At 55.8% G+C, this 22,500-nt stretch overlaps 1 protein-coding gene across 1 annotated transcript in view; it reads right to left on the reverse strand.

Moving 5' to 3' along the window:
* The window catches only part of LOC128690554 (uncharacterized), a 331,846-nt gene that overhangs the window by 59,656 nt on the left and 249,690 nt on the right, over nt 1–22,500 (reverse strand). Inside the window, exons 25-27 of the mRNA XM_070089803.1 lie at nt 4,656–4,846; nt 4,211–4,429; nt 3,898–4,030 (exon numbers count right to left, since the gene is read on the reverse strand). Of these exons, the coding sequence (XP_069945904.1) occupies nt 3,898–4,030; nt 4,211–4,429; nt 4,656–4,846 (543 nt within the window). The remainder of the gene's footprint in view (nt 1–3,897; nt 4,031–4,210; nt 4,430–4,655; nt 4,847–22,500) is intronic.

Here is a 22,500-nt window from a genome sequence, read left to right on the forward strand (position 1 = left end):
CACCCCTCCTGAGAACGGGGGTGCCACCCTCCTGAGATTCTGGGCGTGCCACCCTCCTGGTTCTGGGCGTGCCACCCCCTGAGATTACTGGGCGTGCCCCCTGGGATTACTGGGCGTGCCCACCTGGAAGGGGCGGGCACACCTCCTGGATTATGGGGCCCACCCTCCAGTTATGGGCGTGCCCCCCGGGGTTTTGGGCGTGCCACCCTCCTGGATTAGGGGGGGCCCCACCCCCCTGGATTGGGGGGGTGGCACCCCCTGGTTCGGGCGGCCCCCCTGAAAATTTGGGCGGGCCACACCCCTGAGTTACTGGGCGTGCCACCTGGATTCTGGGCAGTGCCACACCTGAGCTGGGCGGCCCACCCCTCCTGAGATTACTGGGCGGTCCCCCCTCCTGAGATTCTGGCAGTGCCACCCCCTGAGATTCTGGGGTCCCCACCTCCTGAGAATGTGCCACCCTCCTGGTTTACTGGGCAGTGCCACCCCCCCTGAGTTAAAGGGTCCCAAACCTCCTGGTTTTGGGGGGCCCCACCCGGAAAACGGGGCAGGCACCCTCCTGAGATTATGGGCAGTCCCACACCTGAAACGGGGCCCCCCTGAGACCTGGGCAGTGCACCCTGAGATTACGGGGAAAAGCACACCTCCTGAGAACTGGGGGGCCACCCCCTGAGATTCTGGGCCCCACCCTGAAAAGGGGCGGGCCCCCCTCCTGGTTTCTGGGCAGCCACCTCCGAATTAGGGGCAGTCCCACCCTCCGGGGGTTTCGGGCGTCCCACCTCTGAGTTTCGGGGGTGCCCCTTTGAGATTACGGGGCGTGCCCCACCCCCTGAATTACGGGGCAGTGCCACACCTCCTAAAATTACTGGGGGGGCCACCTTCCTGAGAACGGGCCCCACACCTCCTGAGTTCGGGGCGTGCCACCCTCCTGGATTACGGGGGTGCCACACCTCCAGATTATGGGGGGGCCCCCCCGGAAAACTGGGCGTGCCACCCTCCGAGATTACTGGGCTTTTCCCCCCTGAGATTATTGGGCGTGCCCCCCTCCTGAGTTTTGGGCGTACCCTCCTGAGATTACGGGGCCCCCACCTCCAGAACTGGGCGTGCCACCCTCCTGGGATTACGGGGGTTCACCCCTCCTGAGATTATGGGGGGGCCACACCTGAGACTGGGCGGGCCCCGGGAACTGGGCGACCCCTCCTGAAATTCGGGGTGCCCCCCCTGAAAAACTGGGTGCCACCCGGACATCGGCCACCTCCTGAGAAGGGGCGCCCCCGATTACGGGGTGCCACCCTTGGTTATGGGCCCCACCTCCGAGATTACGTGCCACCTCCTGGTTTGCTGGGCGTGCCCCCTCCGGGATTTTGGGGGCGTCCCACACCTGAGAACTGGCCCCACCACCAGTTACGGGGAAGTGCCCATCCTGAGATTTGGGGGCAAAACCTGAAAATGCCACCCTAAGATTGATGGAAATGCCATGTTTTTGGGATTACTTGCAATTCTGAAATATTGGGCAGTACCCACTGGAATTGGGTCCAGACATTCCGTGAGGTGATTGGCGGGCCCCCATTAGTAAGTTTAGTGGGGTATTTTAATCTTGCCTATATTAGCTGCCAGTGACTCATCCTGAGGTTGCAAAAGTGTCATGAACTTTGAACTTTTGGCCCTTTTGAAGATGGGGGGGATTTTGAATTTTAAAAATGCAATGGATGAATTTTTGCCCTTTTGGGGAAAAATTTTTGAACTTATAAGACGCTGATTTGTGAATACATTTAATTTTGGGATATTTCTGAACTGCTCTAAATATTTTGAAAGGGGGAAAAACTTAAACCCTATTAAAATTTTTGAACCTGTGTTGAACTTCTGAACTTTCTGCCTGGTGGATGGGACTCCCCTGGTTTATACTGGTTACCTGGGCGATCCCCATGGGAATGGGGGGAAAAACCTGAGGGTACATAGCGTGAGGCTGGATATATGGGGAGGGGCGGCGGCGTACTGCCGACGGAAATAAATAGCAAACGGGTTGTGGAAACGAGTTGTCGTTGTGTGAGATAAGAACGTTTCGCTTGGCCATAGAACCTCATCGAGGCTGTGTGTTTCGCTAAGTGAAGAGCTCTGTCGAGTCGCGTTTCGTACCGTGGAGAGCTTTACCGAGTTATATTTGTTTTTGTAGTGTGTATTGCGGAGACGTGTAGATGTCCGTGTAGAGCTTCCAGTCAAGTCCCAGCTTGGTCAAGCTTTACACAGACGAAAGTATTATTAAATAAGAGCTCCATACATGGCAAAATATGACTTTATAAAATTCTATGCAGAGCGAAACATGGGTTGATAAAGCTCTATACAGAGAATGAAACACGACTTGATAAATCTCTATCTAGAGTAATAGTCCTTGTGGCTTAGCGCTTCTTTTTGATTATAATAATAATATCTAGAGTAAAACGTGGCTTGATAAACCTCTAAATAGAGTGAAATATGACTTTATAAAGCCCCACAGAAGGCGTAACGTAGTCACAAAGTTTGTTCCACAACCCGTATGTTCTCTACACTGTGAGCACTTAATGGACAGAGGCAGTAAGAGAGCACATTTCGCACATATTGTTAAACAGAAATAAAGCTTAAGTGAACCCTAACAGCGGGTGTGAGGGCAGGTAACACCAGGTGTGAAGGTAACACCAGGTGTGAAGGTAGGTAACACCGGGTGTGAGGGCAGGTAACACCAGGTGTGAAGGTAACACCAGGTGTGAAGGTAGGTAACACCAGGTGTAAAGGTAGGTAACACCAGGTGTGAAGGTTAGGTAACACCATGTGTGAAGGTAGGTAACACCAGGTGTGAAGGTTAGGTAACACCATGTGTGAAGGTAGGTAACACCAGGTGTGAAGGTAGGTAACACCAGGTGTGAAGGTAGGTAACACCAGGTGTAAAGGTAGGTAACACCAGGTGTGAAGGTTAGGTAACACCAGGTGTGAAGGTTAGGTAACACCAGATGTGAAGATAGGTAACACCAGGTGTGAAGGTAGGTAACATCAGGTGTGAAGGTAACACCAAGTGTGAGTGGAAGGTAATACTAGGTGTGAGGGGAAGGTAACACACAAGGTGTGAGGGTAACACCAGGTGTGAGGGTAACACCAGGTGTGAGGGTAACACCAGGTGTGAGGGCAGGTAACACCAGGTGTGAAGGTAATACCAAGTGTGAGTGGAAGGTAACACTAGGTGTGAGTGGAAGGTAACACCAGGTGTGAGGGTAACACCAGGTGTGAGGTAACACCAGGTGTGAGGGCAGGTAACACCAGGTGTGAAGGTAGGTAACATCAAGTGTGAGGGTAACACCAAGTGTGAGGGGAAAGTAACACTAGGTGTGAAAGGAAGGTAACACTAGTTGTGAGGGTAACACCAGGTGTGAGGGTAACACCAGGTGTGAGGGCAGGTAACACCAGGTGTGAAGGTAGGTAACATCAGGTGTGAGGGTAACACCAAGTGTGAGTGGAAGGTAACACTAGGTGTGAGGGTAACACCAGGTGTGAGGGCAGGTTACACCAGGTGTCAGGGTAACACCAGATGTGAATGGTAACACCAGATGTGAAAGATAACACCAGATGTGAGAGGTAACACCATGTGTGAGGGTAACACCATATGTGAGGGTAACACCAGGTGTGAGGGCAGGTAACACCAGGTGTGAGGGCAGGTAACACCAGGTGTGAGGGCAGGTAACACAAGATGTGAGGGCAGGTAACACCAAGTGTGAGGGTAACACCAGGTGTGAGGGTAACACCAGGTGTGAGGGTAACACCTGGTGTGAAGGCAGGTAACAACAGGTGTGAGGGCGGGTAACACCAGGTGTGAGGGTAACAACAGGTGTGAGGGCAGGTAACACCAGGTGTGCGGGTAGAGGCAGTACCCACCTGCGTCACCTTATCCCTGGAGACCTGCTGGAGAGAGATGGGTATCTGGGGCAGTTGCCTCTTCTTGGGCGAGCCGGTTGGGGTAGCCGTGGCACTCCTGGAAGGCATCCGGCCGGACCCACCGTACCCAGGCCTGTAGGGGAAAAGATGGGACCCTAGTTATGCCCACACCCGACATACCCCATTATCATGCCTCCACACGCAGAATAAAAAGGGTTTAAAGCGTTCTTGAGCAGCGGGAAGACGTGTAAGCGTGCAAGTGCGTTGATCTGAGGTGCCTGAAGGAGGAGGTATGGAGGCTGGTGCTGTTTACCTTGCTTCAGGAGGGGAGAGGGAGCGACTAGCTGGCTCAGGGGCGCGCCGGGGAGACTTGCTGCGCGATCGAGAGACGTGAAGAGACGGGGAATCTGTGGGTGCGGCAGACTGGCTCCTCGCGCGCGTGTTGGCGGGGAGGCTGAGGTCTTTGGCCTGGTACCTCGCGTCGTCACGCCGCGAGCGGTGCTCCACCATCGGGCGTTCCTCCGGAGGCGGACTGTAACCACACACTACGTTACTACGCTACCGCTAACTTACCTACGAGCTAGATTTAGTGCACAACTTGCGGGGGGGGAGAGATGTGTGTGTGTGTATGTGTGTGAGAGAGAGAGAGAGCTACTGAACACACTACCAACACCCCTTCTAAACACTCGTGTTAAAATCGTTGGACTACGAGATTCTGGGTGTGTGTGTGTGTGTGTGTGTGAGTCTGCGGTACCTACCTGGAGGAGGAGCCGACGCTGCTGATGGAGGCTCCGTCGGTACGTCGCTCGCGGTGCAATGACCCGTCCTCGGGGTCAAGGTCACTCATGTCAGACTCGCTCAAGCGGGAATTGGTGGTGGAGGGCGGGGAGAGGTGGTCCGTGGAGGCTATAGTCGAGGCTGACTCCGTGTCCACGAACATGCTGCGACGCTGCAACGGACACGTACATGATTATTATAATTATTATTGCTACTTCATTTATCAGCAATAGCAATAGTATTATTATTAAAAATATTATCATTATAATTATTTTTATTATTTTTATTATTATAATTATTATTACTCTTATTAAAATTATTATTATTATTATTATTATTATTATTATTATTATTATTATTATTATTATTATATTTATTATTTCATTATTTTTATTACATTACAACCCTATTTCTCACCTCTGGACCACCCTGGTCCACCCTGGTCCACCCTGGGCCACCATGGACCACCCTGGGCCACCATGGGCCACACTGGACCACCCTGGACCATCATGGGCCACCCTGGGCCACCCTGGGCCACCCTGGGCCACCCTGGGCCACCATGGGCCACACTGGACCACCCTGGACCATCATGGGCCACCCTGGGCCACCCTGGACCACCCTGGACCACCCTGGGCCACCCTGGACCACCATGGACCACCCTGGGCCACCCTGGACCACCCTGGACCATCCTGAACCAACCTGAACCACCCTGGACCATCCTGAACCACACTGAACCACATTGGACCACCCTGAACCACCCTGGACCACCCTGGACCACCCTGAACCACCCTAAACCACCCTGGACCACCCTGGACCACCCTGGGCCACCCTGGGCCACCCTGGACCACCCTGGAGCACCCTGGGCCACCCTGGACCATCCTGGGTCACCCTGGACCATTCTGAACCATCCTGAACCATCCTATACCATCCTGAACCACCCTAAACCACCCTGAACCACCCTGGACCACCCTGGACCACCCTGGACCACCCTGAACCACCCTGAACCACCCTGGACCACCCTGGACCACCCTGAACCACCCTGAACCACCCTGGACCACCCTGGGCCACCCTGGACCACCTGGGCCACCCTGGACCACCCTGGACGACCCTGGGCCACCCTATACCACCCTGGACCATACTGAACCACCCTGGACCATACTGAGCCACTCTGGACCATACTGAGCCACTCTGGACCATACTGAGCCACTCTGGACCATACTGAGCCACTCTGGACCATACTGAGCCACTCTGGACCATACTGAGCCACTCTGGACCATACTGAGCCAGCCGGGACCACCCTAGGCCACCCTGGACCACCCTGGACCATCCTGGGCCACCCTGGACCATCCTGGACCACCTTGAACCACCCTGGACCATCCTGAACCACCCTGAACCACCCTGAACCACCCTGAACCACCCTGGACCACCCTGGACCACCCTGGACCACCCTGGGCCACCCTGGACCATCCTGGGTCACCCTGGACCATTCTGAACCATCCTGAACCATCCTGGACCATCCTGAACCACCCTAAACCACCCTGAACCACCCTGAATCACCCTGGACCACCCTGGACCACCCTGGACCACCCTGAACCACCCTGAACCACCCTGGACCACCCTGGGCCACCCTGGACCACCTGGGCCACCCTGGACCACCCTGGACGACCCTGGGCCACCCTAGACCACCCTGGACCATACTGAGCCACTCTGGACCATACTGAGCCACTCTGGACCATGCCGATCCACCCTGGGCCATACTGAAACACCCTGGACCACCCTGAACCACCCTGAACCACCCTGGACCACCCTGAACCACCCTGGACCACCCTGGACCACCCTGGACCACCCTGGGCCACCCTGGACCACCCTGGACCACCCAGGGCCACTCTGGACCACCCTGGACCATCCTGGGCCACCCTGGACCATCCTGGACCACCTTGAACCACCCTGGACCATCCTGAACCACCCTGAACCACCCTGGACCACCCTGAACCACCCTGGACCACCCTGGACCACCCTGAACCACCCTGAACCACCCTGAACCACCCTGGACCACCCTGGACCACCCTGGACCATCCTGAAGCACCCTGAACCACCCTGGACCACCCTGGACCACCCTGGACCACCCTGACCCACCCTGACCCACCCTGAACCACCCTGAACCACCCTGGACCACCCTGGACCACCCTGAACCAGACTGAACCACCCTGAACCACCCTGAACCACGCTGGACCACCCTGGACCACCTGGGCCACCCTGGACCACCCTGGACCACCGAGGGCCACCATGGACCACCCTGGACCACCCTGGGCCACCCTGGACCACCTTTAACCATCCTGGACCACCCTGGACCATCCTGAACCACCCTGAACCACCCTGGACCATCCTGAACCACCCTGAACCACCCTGGACCACCCTGAACCACCCTGAACCACCCTGGACCACCCTGAACCACCCTGGACCACCCTGGACCACCCTGGACCATCCTGAACCACCCTGAACCACCCTGGACCACCCTGGACCACCCTGGACCACCCTGAAGCACCCTAAACCACCCTGAACCAACCTGGACCACCCTGGACCACCCTGGGCCATCCTGAACCACCCTAGTCCACCCTGAACCACACTAAACCACCCTGAACCAACCTGGACCACCCTGAACCACCCTGGACCACCCTGAACCACCCTGAACCACCCTGGACCACCCTGGACCACCCTGAACCACCCTGGACCACCCTGGACCACCCTGGACCACCCTGGACCACCCTGAAGCACCCTAAACCACCCTGAACCAACATGGACCACCCTGGACCACCCTGGACCACCCTGGACCACCCTGGACCATCCTGGGCCACCCTGGACCACCCTGGACCACCCTGGGCCACTCTGGACCACCCTGGACCACCCTGAACCACCTTGGACCGCCTTGAACCACCCTGAACCATCCAGGACCACCCTGGACCACCCTGAACCACCCTGAACCACCCTGGACCACCCTGGACCACCCTGGACCACCCTGAACCACCCTAAACCACCCTGAACCACCCTGAACCACCCTGGACCACCCTGTACCACCCTGGGCCACCCTGGACCACCCTGGGCCACCCTGGACCACCCTGGACCATCCTGTGCCACTCTGGACCACCCTGGACTATCCTGGGCCACCCTGGACCATCCTGAACCACCCTGAACCACCCTGGACCATCCTGAACCACCCTGAACCACCCTGGACCACCCTGAACCACCCTGGACCACCCTGGACCACCCTGAACCACTCTGAACCACCACCCTGGACCACCCTGGACCACCCTGGACCATCCTGAACCACCCTGAAACACCCTGGACCACCCTGAACCACTCTGGACCACCCTGGACCACCCTGAACCACCTTGGACCACCTTGAACCACCCTGAACCATCCAGGACCACCCTGGACCACCCTGAACCACCCTGAACCACCCTGGACCACCCTGGACCACCCTGGACCATACTGAACCACCCTGGACCATACTGAACCACCCTGGACCATACTGAACCACCCTGGACCATACTGAACCACCCTGGACCATACTGAACCACCCTGGACCATACTGAACCACCCTGAACCACCCTGGACGACCCTGAACCACCCTGGACCACCCTGAACCACCCTAAACCACCCTGAACCACCCTGGACCACCCTGGACCACCCTGGACCACCCTGGGCCATCCTGGACCACCCTAGGCCACCCTGGACCACCCTGGACCATCCTGGGCCACCCTGGACCATCCTGGACCACCTTGAACCACCCTGGACCATCCTGAACCACCCTGAACCACCGTGGACCACCCTGAACATCCCTGGACCACCCTGGACCACCTTAAACCACCCTGGGCCACCCTGGACCACCCTGGACCATCCTGAACCACCCTGAACCACCCTGGACCACCCTGGACCACCCTGAACCACCCTGAACCACCCTGGACCACCCTGAACCACCCTGAACCACCCTGGACCACCCTGGACCACCCTGAACCACCCTGGACCACCGTGGACCACCCTGGACCACCCTTGACCACCCTGGGCCACCCTGGACCATCCTGGTCCATCCTGGACCACCCTGGACCATCCTGAACCACCCTGAACCACCCTGGACTATCCTGAACCACCCTGAACCACCCTGGACCACTCTGGACCACCCTGAACCACCCTGAACCCCCCTGCGCCACCCTGAACCACCCCGGACCACCCTGAACCACCCTGCACCACCCTGATCCACCCTGAACCACCCTGGACCACCCTGAACCACCCTGGACCACCCTGGACCACCCTGGACCACCCTAAACCACCCTGAACCACCCTAAACCACCCTGGACCACCCTGAACCACCCTGGACCACCCTGTACCACCCTGGGCCACCCTGAACCACCCTGGACCACCCTGAACCACGCTGGACAACCCTGAACCACCCTGAACCACCGTGGACCACCCTGGACCACCCTGGACCACCCTAAACCACCCTGAACCACCCTGAACCACCCTGAACCACCCTAGACCACCCTGGACCACCCTTGACCACCCTGAACCACCCTGAACCACCCTGAACCACCCTAAACCACACTGGACCACCCCGGACCACCCTGGACCACCCTGGACCACCCTGGACCACCCTGCACCACCCTGTACCACTCTGGACCACCCTGGCCCACCCTGAACCACCCTGGACCACCCTGGACCACCCTGAACCACCCTGGACCACCGTGGGCCACCCTGGACCACCCTTGACCACCCTGGGCCACCCTGGACCATCCTGGTCCATCCTGGACCACCCTGGACCATCCTGAACCACCCTGAACCACCCTGGACTATCCTGAACCACCCTGAACCACCCTGGAATACCCTGAACCACCCTGGACCACTCTGGACCACCCTGGGCCACCCTGGACCACCCTGGACCATCCTGTCCCACTCTGGACCACCCTGGACTATCCTGGGCCACCCTGGACCATTCTGGACCACCCTGAACCACCCTGGACCATCCTGAACCACCCTGAACCACCCTGGACCACCCTGAACCACCCTGGACCACCCTGGACCACCCTGAACCACCCTGAACCACCCTGAACCACGCTGGACCACCCTGGACCACCCTGGACCATTCTGAACCACCCTGAACCACCCTGGACCACCCTGAACTACTCTGGACCACCCTGGACTACTCTAGACCACCCTGGACCACCCTGAACCACTTTGGACCACCCTGAACCACCCTGAACAACCCTGGACCACCCTGGACCACCCTGAACCACCCTGAACTACCCTGGACCACCCTGGACCACCCTGAACCACCCTGGACCACCCTGGACCACCCTGGACCACCCTGGACCACCCTGGACCACCCTGGGCCACCTTGAACCACCCTGGACCACCCTGAACCACCCTGAACCACCCTGGACCACCCTGAACCACCCTGGACCACCCTGAACCACCCTGAACCACCCTGATCCACCCTGAACCACCCTGGACCACCCTGAACCACCCTGGACCACCCTGAACCACCCTGAACCACCCTGGCCCACCCTGTACCACCCTGGACCACCCTGTACCACCCTGTACCACCCTGTTCCACCCTGGACCACCCTGGACCACCCTGAACCACCCTGGACCACCCTGGACCACCCTGGACCACCCTGGACCACCCTGAACCACCCTAAACCACCCTGAACCACCCTGAACCACCCTGGACCACCCTGTACCACCCTGGGCCACCCTGAACCACCCTGGACCACCCTGAACCACGCTGGACCACCCTGAACCACCCTGAACCACCGTAAACTACCCTGGACAACCCTGAACCACCCTGAACCACCGTGGACCACCCTGGACCACCCTGGACCACCCTAAACCACCCTGAACCACCCTGAACCACCCTGAACCACCCTAAACCACCCTGGACCACCCTAGACCACCCTAATCCATCCTGAACCACCCTGAACCACCCTGAACCACACTGGACCACCCAGGACCACCCTGGACCACCCTGGACCACCCTGGACCACCCTGCACCACCCTGTACCACTCTGGACCACCCTGGCCCACCCTGAACCACCCTGGACCACCCTGGACCACCCTGAACCACCCTGAACCACCCTGGACCACCCTGGACCACCCTGGACCACCCTGGACCTCCCTGAACCACCCTGAACCACCCTGGATCACCCTGGACCACTCTGGACCACCCTGCACCACCCAGAACCACCCTGTACCACCCTGGACCACCCTGCACCACCCTGAACCACCCTGTACCACCCCTGGACCACCCCTGACCACCCTGGACCACTCTGGACCACCCTGCACCACTCTGGACCACCCTGCACCACCCTGAACCACCCTGGACCACCCTGGACCACCCTGGACCACCCTGAACCACCCTGAACCACCCTGTACCACGCTGCACCACCCTGAACCACCCTGGACCACCCTGGACCACCCTGGACCACCCTGAATCACCCTGAACCACCCTGGACCACCCTGGACCACCCTGAACCACCCTGAACCACCCTGGACCACCCTGGACCACCCTGCACCACCCTGAACCACCCTGGACCACCCTGGACCACCCTGCACCACCCTGAACCACCCTGGACCATCCTGGACCACCCTGAACCACCCTGAACCACCCTGAACCACCCTGGATCACCCTGGACCACCCTGGACCTCCCTGGACCACCCTGCACCACCCTGAACCACCCTGGACCACCCTGGACCACCCTGGACCACCCTGGACCACGCTGGACCACCCTGGACCACCCTGGACCACCCTGGACCACCCTGGACCACCCTGGACCACGCTGGACCACCCTGGACCACCCTGGACCACCCTGAACCACCCTGGATCACCCTGGACCACCCTGGACCTCCCTGGACCACCCTGGACCACCCTGGACCACGCTGGACCACCCTGGACCACCCTGGACCACCCTGGACCACCCTGGACCACCCTGGACCACCCTGGACCACCCTGGACCACCCTGGACCACCCTGGACCACCCTGGACCACTGCCAGGTGAGCTTCTTCCAGGTGACTGACTCCTTTACCAATACTGAACGATTATTTACTGGGTGAAGATAAGCTTGGCCTCTCCCGACCTCCAGCACCTGACCTCCAGCGCGTGACCTGCAGCACCTGACCTCCAGCACCTAACCTCCAGCACCCGACCTCCAACACCCGACCTTCAGCACCCGACCTGCAGTACCTGACCTCCAGCGCCTGACATCCAGCACCTCACCTCCAGCGCCTGACCTCCAGGACCTGACCTCCAGCACCTGACCTCCAGCACCCGACCTCCAGTACCTGACCTCCAGCACCCGACCTGCAGTACTTGACCTCCAGCGCCTGACCTCAAGCGCCTCACCTCCAGCGCCTGACCTCCAGCACCTTACCTCCAGCGTCTGACCTCCGGTACCTGACCTCAGCACTTGATCTCCGACACCTGACCTCAGCACCCGACCTCCAGCACCTTATCTCCGGTACCTGACCTCCAGCACCCGACCTCCAGCACCCGACCTCCAGCACCTGAACGCCACCACCTTACCTCCGATACCTGACCTCCAGCACCCGACCTCCAGCACATGAACTCCAGGACCTTACCTCCGGTACCTGACCTCCAGTACCTGACCTCAGCACCCGACCTCTAGCACCTTACCTCCAGCACCCGACCTCCAGCACCTTACCTCTGGTACCCGACCTCCAGCACCCGACCTCTAGCACCTGGCCTCCAACGCCTGACCTCCAGGACCTGACCTCCAGCACCTTACCTCCGGTACCTGACCTCCAGCGCCTGACCTCCAGCACCTTACCTCCGGTAACTGACCTCCAGGACCTGACCTCCAGCACCTTACCTCCGGTACCTAACCTCCAGTACCTGACCTTAGCACTTGACCTTCAGCACCTGATCTATACCTGACCTCCAGCACCTGACCTCCAGCACCTGACCTCCAGCACATGGCCTCAGCACCTTACCTCCGGTACCCGACCTCCAGCACCTGTCCTCCAACGCCTGACCTCCAGGACCTGACCTCCAGCACCTTACCTCCGGTATCTGACCTCCAGCACCTGACCTCCAGCACCTTACCTCCGGTACCTGACCTCCAGGACCTGACCTCCAGCACCTTACCTCCGGTACCTAACCTCCAGCAGCTGACCTCCAGCACATGACCTCCAGCACCTTACCTCCGGTACCCGACCTCCAGCACCTGACCTCCAGCACCTTACCTCCGGTACATGACCTCCAGCGCCTGAACTTCAGCGCCTGACCTCCACCCTGCTACACATTCACCCCTTCCACACTACCCCTGCCACACTATCACCCCTGCTACACCATCACCCCTGCTACACCATCACCCCTGCTACACCATCACCCCTGCTATACCATAATCCCTGCTACACCATCACCTATGCTATACCATCACCCCTGCTATACCATCACCCCTGCTACACCATCACCCCTGCTACACCATCACCCCTGCTATATCATCACCCCTGCTACACCATCACCCCTGCTACAACATCACCTCTGCTATACTATCACCCCTGCTACACCATCACCCCTGCTATACCATCACCCCTGCTACACTATCACCCCTGCTATACCATCACCCCTGCTACATCCATCACCCCTGCTACACTATCACCCCTGCTATACCATCACCCCAGCTACACCATCACCCCTGCTATGCCATCACCCCTGCTATACCATCACCCCCTGCTATACCATCACCCCTTCTACACCACCCCTGCTATACCATCACCCCTGCTATACCATCACCCCTGCTACACCATCACCCCTGCTATACCACCACCCCTGCTACACCATCACCCCTGCTACACCATCACCCCTGCTACACCATCACCCCTGCTACACCATCACCCCTGCTACACCATCACCCCTGCTATACCATCACCCCTGGTTAAACATCACCCCTGCTACACCATCACCCCTGCTACACCATCGCCCCTGCTACACCATCACCCCTGCTACACCATCGCCCCTGCTATACCATCACCCTTGCTACACAATCACCCCTGCTACACCATCACCCCTGCTATACCATCACCCCTGCTACATCATCACCCCAGCTATTCCATCACCCCTACTACACCATCACCCCAGCTATACCATCACCCCTGCTACACCATCACCCCTGCTATACCATCACCCCTGCTACACCATCACCCCAGCTATACCATCACTCCTGCTACACCATCACCCCAGCTATACCATCACCCCTGCTACACCATCACTCCTGCTATACCATCACCCCTGCTACACCATCACCCCAGCTATACCATCACCCCTGCTACACCATCACCCCTGCTATACCATCACCCCTGCTACACCATCACCCCTGCTATACCATCACCCCTGCTACACCATCACCCCAGCTATACCATCACCCCTGCTACACCATCACTCCTGCTATACCATCACCCCTGCTACACCATCACCCCAGCTATACCATCACCCCTGCTACACCATCACCCCTGCTATACCATCACCCCTGCTACACCATCACCCCAGCTATACAATCACCCCTGCTACACCATCACCCCTGCTATACCATCACCCCTGCTACACCATCACCCCAGCTATACCATCACCCCTGCTACACCATCACTCCTGCTATACCATCACCCCTGCTACACCATCACCCCAGCTATACCATCACCCCTGCTACACCATCACCCCTGCTATACAATCACCCCTGCTACACCATCACCCCAGCTATACCATCACCCCTGCTACACCATCACTCCTGCTATACCATCACCCCTGCTACACCATCACCCCAGCTATACCATCACCCCGGTATACCATCACCCCTGCTACACCATCACTCCTGCTATACCATCACCCCTGCTACACCATCACCCCTGCTATACCATCACCAGAGCTATACCATTACCCCTGCTACAACATCACTCCTGCTATACCATCACCCCTGCTACACCATCACCCCTGCTACAACATCACTCCTGCTATACCATCACCCCTGTTACACCATCACCCCGGTATACCATCATCACTGCTACACCATCACTCCTGTTATACCATCAACCCTGCTACACCATCACCCCTGCTACACCATCACCCCGGTATACCATCACCCCTGCTACACCATCACTCCTGCTATACCATCACCCCTTCTACACCATCACCCCTGCTATACCATCACCCCTGCTATACCATCACCCCTGCTATACCATCACCCCTTCTACACCATCACCCCTGCTATACCATCACCCCTGCTATACCATCACCCCTGCTACACCATCACCCCTGCTATACCATCACCCCTGCTACACCATCACCCCTGCTACACCATCACCCCTGCTACACCATCACCCCTGCTACACCATCACCCCTGCTACACCATCACCCCTGCTACATCATCACCCCTACTACACCATCATCCCTGCTATATCATCACCCCTGCAACACCATCACCCCTGCTACACCATCACCCCTGCTATACCATCACCCCTGCTATACCATCACCCTGACCTCCAGCACATGGCCTCAGCACCTTACCTCCGGTACCCGACCTCCAGCACCTGTCCTCCAACGCCTGACCTCCAGGACCTGACCTCCAGCACCTTACCTCCGGTATCTGACCTCCAGCACCTGACCTCCAGCACCTTACCTCCGGTACCTGACCTCCAGGACCTGACCTCCAGCACCTTACCTCCGGTACCTAACCTCCAGCAGCTGACCTCCAGCACATGACCTCCAGCACCTTACCTCCGGTACCCGACCTCCAGCACCTGACCTCCAGCACCTTACCTCCGGTACATGACCTCCAGCGCCTGAACTTCAGCGCCTGACCTCCACCCTGCTACACATTCACCCCTTCCACACTACCCCTGCCACACTATCACCCCTGCTACACCATCACCCCTGCTACACCATCACCCCTGCTACACCATCACCCCTGCTATACCATAATCCCTGCTACACCATCACCTATGCTATACCATCACCCCTGCTATACCATCACCCCTGCTACACCATCACCCCTGCTACACCATCACCCCTGCTATATCATCACCCCTGCTACACCATCACCCCTGCTACAACATCACCTCTGCTATACTATCACCCCTGCTAAACCATCACCCCTGCTATACCATCACCCCTGCTACACTATCACCCCTGCTATACCATCACCCCTGCTATAACATCACCCCTGCTACACTATCACCCCTGCCACACAACCCCTGCCACACTATCACCCCTGCTACACCATCACCCCTGCTACACTATCACCCCTGCTATACCATCACCCCAGCTACACCATCACCCCTGCTATGCCATCACCCCTGCTATACCATCACCCCCTGCTATACCATCACCCCTTCTACACCATCACCCCTGCTATACCATCACCCCTGCTATACCATCACCCCTGCTACACCATCACCCCTGCTATACCACCACCCCTGCTACACCATCACCCCTGCTACACCATCACCCCTGCTACACCATCACCCCTGCTACACCATCACCCCTGCTACACCATCACCCCTGCTATACCATCACCCCTGGTTAAACATCACCCCTGCTACACCATCACCCCTGCTACACCATCGCCCCTGCTACACCATCACCCCTGCTACACCATCGCCCCTGCTATACCATCACCCTTGCTACACAATCACCCCTGCTACACCATCACCCCTGCTATACCATCACCCCAGCTACATCATCACCCCAGCTATTCCATCACCCCTGCTACACCATCACCCCACCTATACCATCACCCCTGCTACACCATCACCCCTGCTATACCATCACCCCTGCTACACCATCACCCCAGCTATACCATCACTCCTGCTACACCATCACCCCAGCTATACCATCACCCCTGCTACACCATCACTCCTGCTATACCATCACCCCTGCTACACCATCACCCCAGCTATACCATCACCCCTGCTACACCATCACCCCTGCTATACCATCACCCCTGCTATACCATCACCCCTGCTACACCATCACCCCAGCTATACCATCACCCCTGCTACACCATCACTCCTGCTATACCATCACCCCTGCTACACCATCACCCCAGCTATACCATCACCCTGCTACACCATCACCCCTGCTATACCATCACCCCTGCTACACCATCACCCCAGCTATACCATCACCCCTGCTACACCATCACCCCTGCTATACCATCACCCCTGCTACACCATCACCCCAGCTATACCATCACCCCTGCTACACCATCACTCCTGCTATACCATCACCCCTGCTACACCATCACCCCAGCTATACCATCACCCCGGTATACCATCACCCCTGCTACACCATCACTCCTGCTATACCATCACCCCTGCTACACCTTCACCCCTGCTATACCATCACCCCAGCTATACCATCATCCCTGCTACACCATCATTCCTGCTATACCATCACCCCTGCTACACCATCACCCCGGTATACCATCATCACTGCTACACCATCACTCCTGCTATACCATCATCCCTGCTACACCATCACCCCGGTATACCATCATCACTGCTACACCATCACTCCTGCTATACTATCACCCCTGCTACACCATCATCCCGGTATACCATCACCCCTGCTACACCATCACTACTGCTATACCATCACCCCTGCTACACCATCACCCCGGTATACCATCATCACTGCTACACCATCACTCCTGCTTTACCATCACCCCTGCTACACCATCACCCTTGCTGTACCATCACCCCTGCTATACCATCACCCCTGCTACACCATCACCCCTGCTACACCATCACCCCTGCTATACCATCACCCCTGCTACACCATCGCCCCTGCTACACCATCACCCCTGCTACACCATCACCCCTGCTACACCATCACCCCTGCTATACCATCACCCCCTGCTATACCATCACCCCCTGCTATACCATCACCCATTCTACACCATCACCCCTGCTATACAATCACCCCTGCTATACCATCATCCCTGCTACACCATCACCCCTGCTACACCATCACCCCTGCTATACCATCACCCCTGGTACATCATCACCCCAGCTATACCATCACCCCTGCTACACCATCACCACAGCTATACCATCACCCCTGCTACACCATCACCCCTGCTATACCATCACCCCTCGTATACCATCACCCCTGCTACACCATCACCCCTGCACACATCTACACCGTCCTGCTATTCCACACATCACCCCTGCTACACCATCACCCCTGCTATACCATCACCCCTGCTACACCACCCCAGCTATACCATCACTCCTGCTACACCATCACCACAGCTATACCATCACCCCTGCTACACCATCACCCCAGCTATACCATCACCCCTGCTACACCATCACCCCTGCTATACCATCACCCCTGCTACACCATCACCCCTGCTATACCATGACCCCTGCTATACCCCATCACCCCCTGCTACACCATCACTCCTGCTATACCATCACCCCTGCCACACCATCACCCCAGTTATACCATCACCCCTGCTACACCATCACTCCTGCTATACCATCACCCCTGCCACACCATCACCCCAACTATACCATCACCCCTGCTACACCATCACCCCTGCTATACCATCAACCCTGCTACACCATCACTCCTGCTATACCATCACCCCTGCTACACCATCACCCCAGCTACACCATCATTCCTGCTATACCATCACCCCTGCTACACCATCACCCCAGCTATACCATCATCCCTGCTACACCATCACTCCTGCTATACCATCACCCCTGCTACACCATCACCCCAGGTATACCATCACCCCTGCTACACCATCACTCCTGCTATACCATCACCCCTGCTACACCTTCACCCCTGCTATACCATCACCCCAGCTATACCATCACCCCTGCTACACCATCATTCCTGCTATACCATCACCCCTGCTACACCATCACCCCGGTATACCATCATCACTGCTACACCATCACTCCTGCTATACCATCACCCCTGCTACACCATCACTCAACAATAGTCTTCACAACCTTGAGTGGGGTGAGGGTGATCGATCCACTTCTCTTGAATTACACCGTCTGTACTGGTGGTCCACACACACACACACACACACACACACACACACACACACACACACACACACACACACACACACTAGCACTGCAGTCTTAAATCAACCCCATAGTTCTTCGGCTCTCTCTAGCTCACCTTTCTCCGATAGTTACCTATATCTTCTCTCTCTCTCTCTCTCTCTCTCTCTCTCTCTCTCTCTCTCTCTCTCTCTCTCTCTCTCTCTCTCTCTTCTAATAATAATAATAATAAAAATAATAATAATCTTTATTTCTACAAGTATATATTCATCACTTACAGACAAAAGATCACATCAAAGACATACTGCTATATACAAAGCCCCTGGTTGTCCAGAGCATTTCGAGCAAATTAGTTTAAGTTTGTCCCCTGGATCGTACAAAATTGACGTAACACCCGTACCGGGGATCGAACTATGGACCTCTATGTAGGAGCTGAGCGCGCTAGCAATCTAGATTAGTACAGTTACTTTCACTATTTTACCCCTCCTCTTCCATCCTCTTACTCCGCCCTCCTCTTCCATCCTCTTACTCCGCCCTCCTCTTCCATCCTCTTACTCCACCCTCCTCTTCCATCCTCTTACTCCGCCCTCCTCTTCCATCCTCTTACTCATCCTCTTCCATCTCTTATTCATCCCTTACTCTCCTTTCCATCCTCTTATTCTCCATCCCTTCCTCTCCTTTCCATCCTCTTACTCCACCCTCCTCTTCCATCCCTTACTCTCCTCTTCCATCCTCTTACTCCACCCTCCTCTTCCATCCTCTTACTCCACCCTCCTCTTCCATCCTCTTATTCATCCCTCCTCTTCCATCCTCTTACTGCACCCTCCTCTTCCATCCTCTTACTCCCCCCTCCTCTTCCATCCTCTTACTCCACCCTCCTCTTCCATCCTCTTACTCCACCCTCCTCTTCCATCCTCTTACTCCACCCTCCTCTTCCATCCTCTTACTCCACCCTCCTCTTCCATCCTCTTACTCCACCCTCCTCTTCCATCCTCTTATTCCACCCTCCTCTTCCATCCTCTTACTCCACCCTCCTCTTCCATCCTCTTACTCCACCCTCCTCTTATTTTTGCTGTAACCACAGCTTACCTAGAGTTTACCTACCTAGAGAGAGTTCTGGGGGTCAACGCCCCCGAGTCCCGGTCTGTGACCAGGCCTCCTTAGGTCAGTGTCCCAGGATGCGACCCACACCAGTCGACTAACACCCAGGTACCCATTTTACTGATGGGGAACATAGACAACAAGTGGAAAGAAACACGTCCAATGTTTCTACTCTGGCTGGGAATCGAACCCAGGCCCTCACCGTGTGAAGCGAGAGCGTTAACCACCAGGCCACCAGAGCCACAGCTAAATAATGATTCAATACATCTGTCGTTACACTGGGAACATTCAGTGAAGACCGCCCGAACGCTTCTGTCCTCAACACAGACGAACAAAACCCCTGTCATTGGACACTGCATTATAATCTGTGTATTTACTTATCCCATTTTTCTTTAAGTAATTATCACCTATTACCACACTACTTGCTATACATAGCTCAATTACAGGCCCCCAGTATCCTTTACCCCTTGTACTCCAGGGGTAAAGGACACTGGAACTAGCATTTACGTCCCACCCCCACCCATAGCAATTATTGTCTCACTTGGTTCAAAGTTGATTTAACACATCCCAAAACCTCCCTCTCCCTCCTCCAGATTCCTCTCGCTCCCCAAGTTCATAAACTCTGACCCACTTCTGACATCACTCCTTTACGCTAATTCACACATTTCTTGAATTTTGCACTGCCTTCATGGTTGTTCATTGATAATGTGAGAAATCACAAAAGCGTTTGTTATATTACTGTTTAGCTCTTTCAACTATCAGTGGATGAAGTCGAGAATGATAGCCAGGTTTCTGTAAACCAAAGACGTCTAAGCGACGCTGGGTAAGGCGTGGCACAAGTCGGGTATGCAACAGAGAGCGGAATATCAACAACATAACTGACTTAATCTGCAAATACAGCAGCAACTCTGGTCGACGCCTAGGCACCTTGATTCTTTCCCTATTGAACAACGACCAACAATCCCATTTATAAAGCAGATACTCCATCCCTTCAAGCCTCACATCAAGTAACCTCGAAGAAGCAATCAAATTAACGTGTTTCTGGACTCTGCCACACATTCCCCAAGCAGCGCTCCCAGGCGACTGACAAACTAGTTGACCTTTCGAAAAAAGTCACTGATGCCCCAATAGTCACCGGAACATCGCACAACTACCTCCTGTTTGGCAACATCTGCCTGGCCATTCCACACACGAGGGGGAAGTTCCTAGCAACATTTGTCATTAGGGTGATAAACGAATTTCTAAGAGACGATAATCTTGTCTAACTTCCTCACCGTGCGAAAAAAAAAAATCCGCTAAAGGCACGAAAGTCAAACCTTCCCCGATATCTTCAGAATGAAAGCACAAATGAGCACGAAAACAAAGGTAGTGAATACTGCAGGAACACTCGGAGTAATCACCAGCAATGAAACAGTTGCTAACAGAGACTTCACCATAGTAGAACTCCTAAGAACAACAATGATCCTCGTGACAACATCACCACAGTAGAACCACTGTTAGTCCAATTACTAGAAGTGTACAATTCTTCCATGTCCTTTCCTCCAGGTTCTGCTGGTGGTTTCACGGGATTAAGGCCACAACACATCAAATAAATGTTCAGACTAGTAGTTGGAGATGTCGCAGAGATTCTGCTGTCAGTTCTGCTGTGAGTTCTGATGTCAGAGTTCACAAGATTTACTAACAACGATCTCGCTTGTGATGTTCATGAGACAGTTAGGTCTTCCTTGTTTTGGTGCATCGCTCTGTGCATTAAACAGAAGGACAGAGGAATCAGTACCATCACCGCTGGTAATTCCTTCCGTCGCCTTGTTGCCAGGGCAACAGTGAGAACAGTGAGCAGTGATGCAGCCATCATGCTCACGTTTGGTGTTCAACATCCCACAGGTTGCTGAACCACAGCTCGTGCAGCTCGTGCAGCCCGTGCAGAATATACAGCACGTGCAGACATCTCTAATATCACGTGCCAGAAATCCTTCATCAAATTTGGACTTGTCAGCGGTGTTTAACTTAGTCAAAAGGGACATCGTTGTCAGAGCCGTTCATGACCATTTTCCTGTAATTTATCCATTAATCCACTCTTGCTACAGCAGCGACCCGAACTTTCTCTTTAGAGAACACGAACTTGACTCTCGCGTGAAGGTGTCCAGCTGGGAGGTGTACATAAATATATATAAATAATATATATATATATATATATATATATATATATATATATATATATATATATATATATATATATATATATATGTATATATATTATTTATTTATTTTTTTTTATTATCACACTGGCCGATTCCCACCAAGGCAGGGTGGCCCGAAAAAGAAAAACTTTCACCATCATTCACTCCATCACTGTCTTGCCAGAAGGGTGCTTTATACTACAGTTTTTAAACTGCAACATTAACACCCCTCCTTCAGAGTGCAGGCACTGTACTTCCCATCTCCAGGACTCAAGTCCGGCCTGCCGGTTTCCCTGAATCCCTTCATAAATGTTACTTTGCTCACACTCCAACAGCACGTCAAGTATTAAAAACCATTTGTCTCCATTCACTCCTATCAAACACGCTCACGCATGCCTGCTGGAAGTCCAAGCCCCTCGCACACAAAACCTCCTTTACCCCCTCCCTCCAACC

Source organism: Cherax quadricarinatus, chromosome 29 (genome assembly GCF_038502225.1).
Source record: "Cherax quadricarinatus isolate ZL_2023a chromosome 29, ASM3850222v1, whole genome shotgun sequence".
NCBI lineage: Eukaryota > Metazoa > Arthropoda > Malacostraca > Decapoda > Parastacidae > Cherax > Cherax quadricarinatus.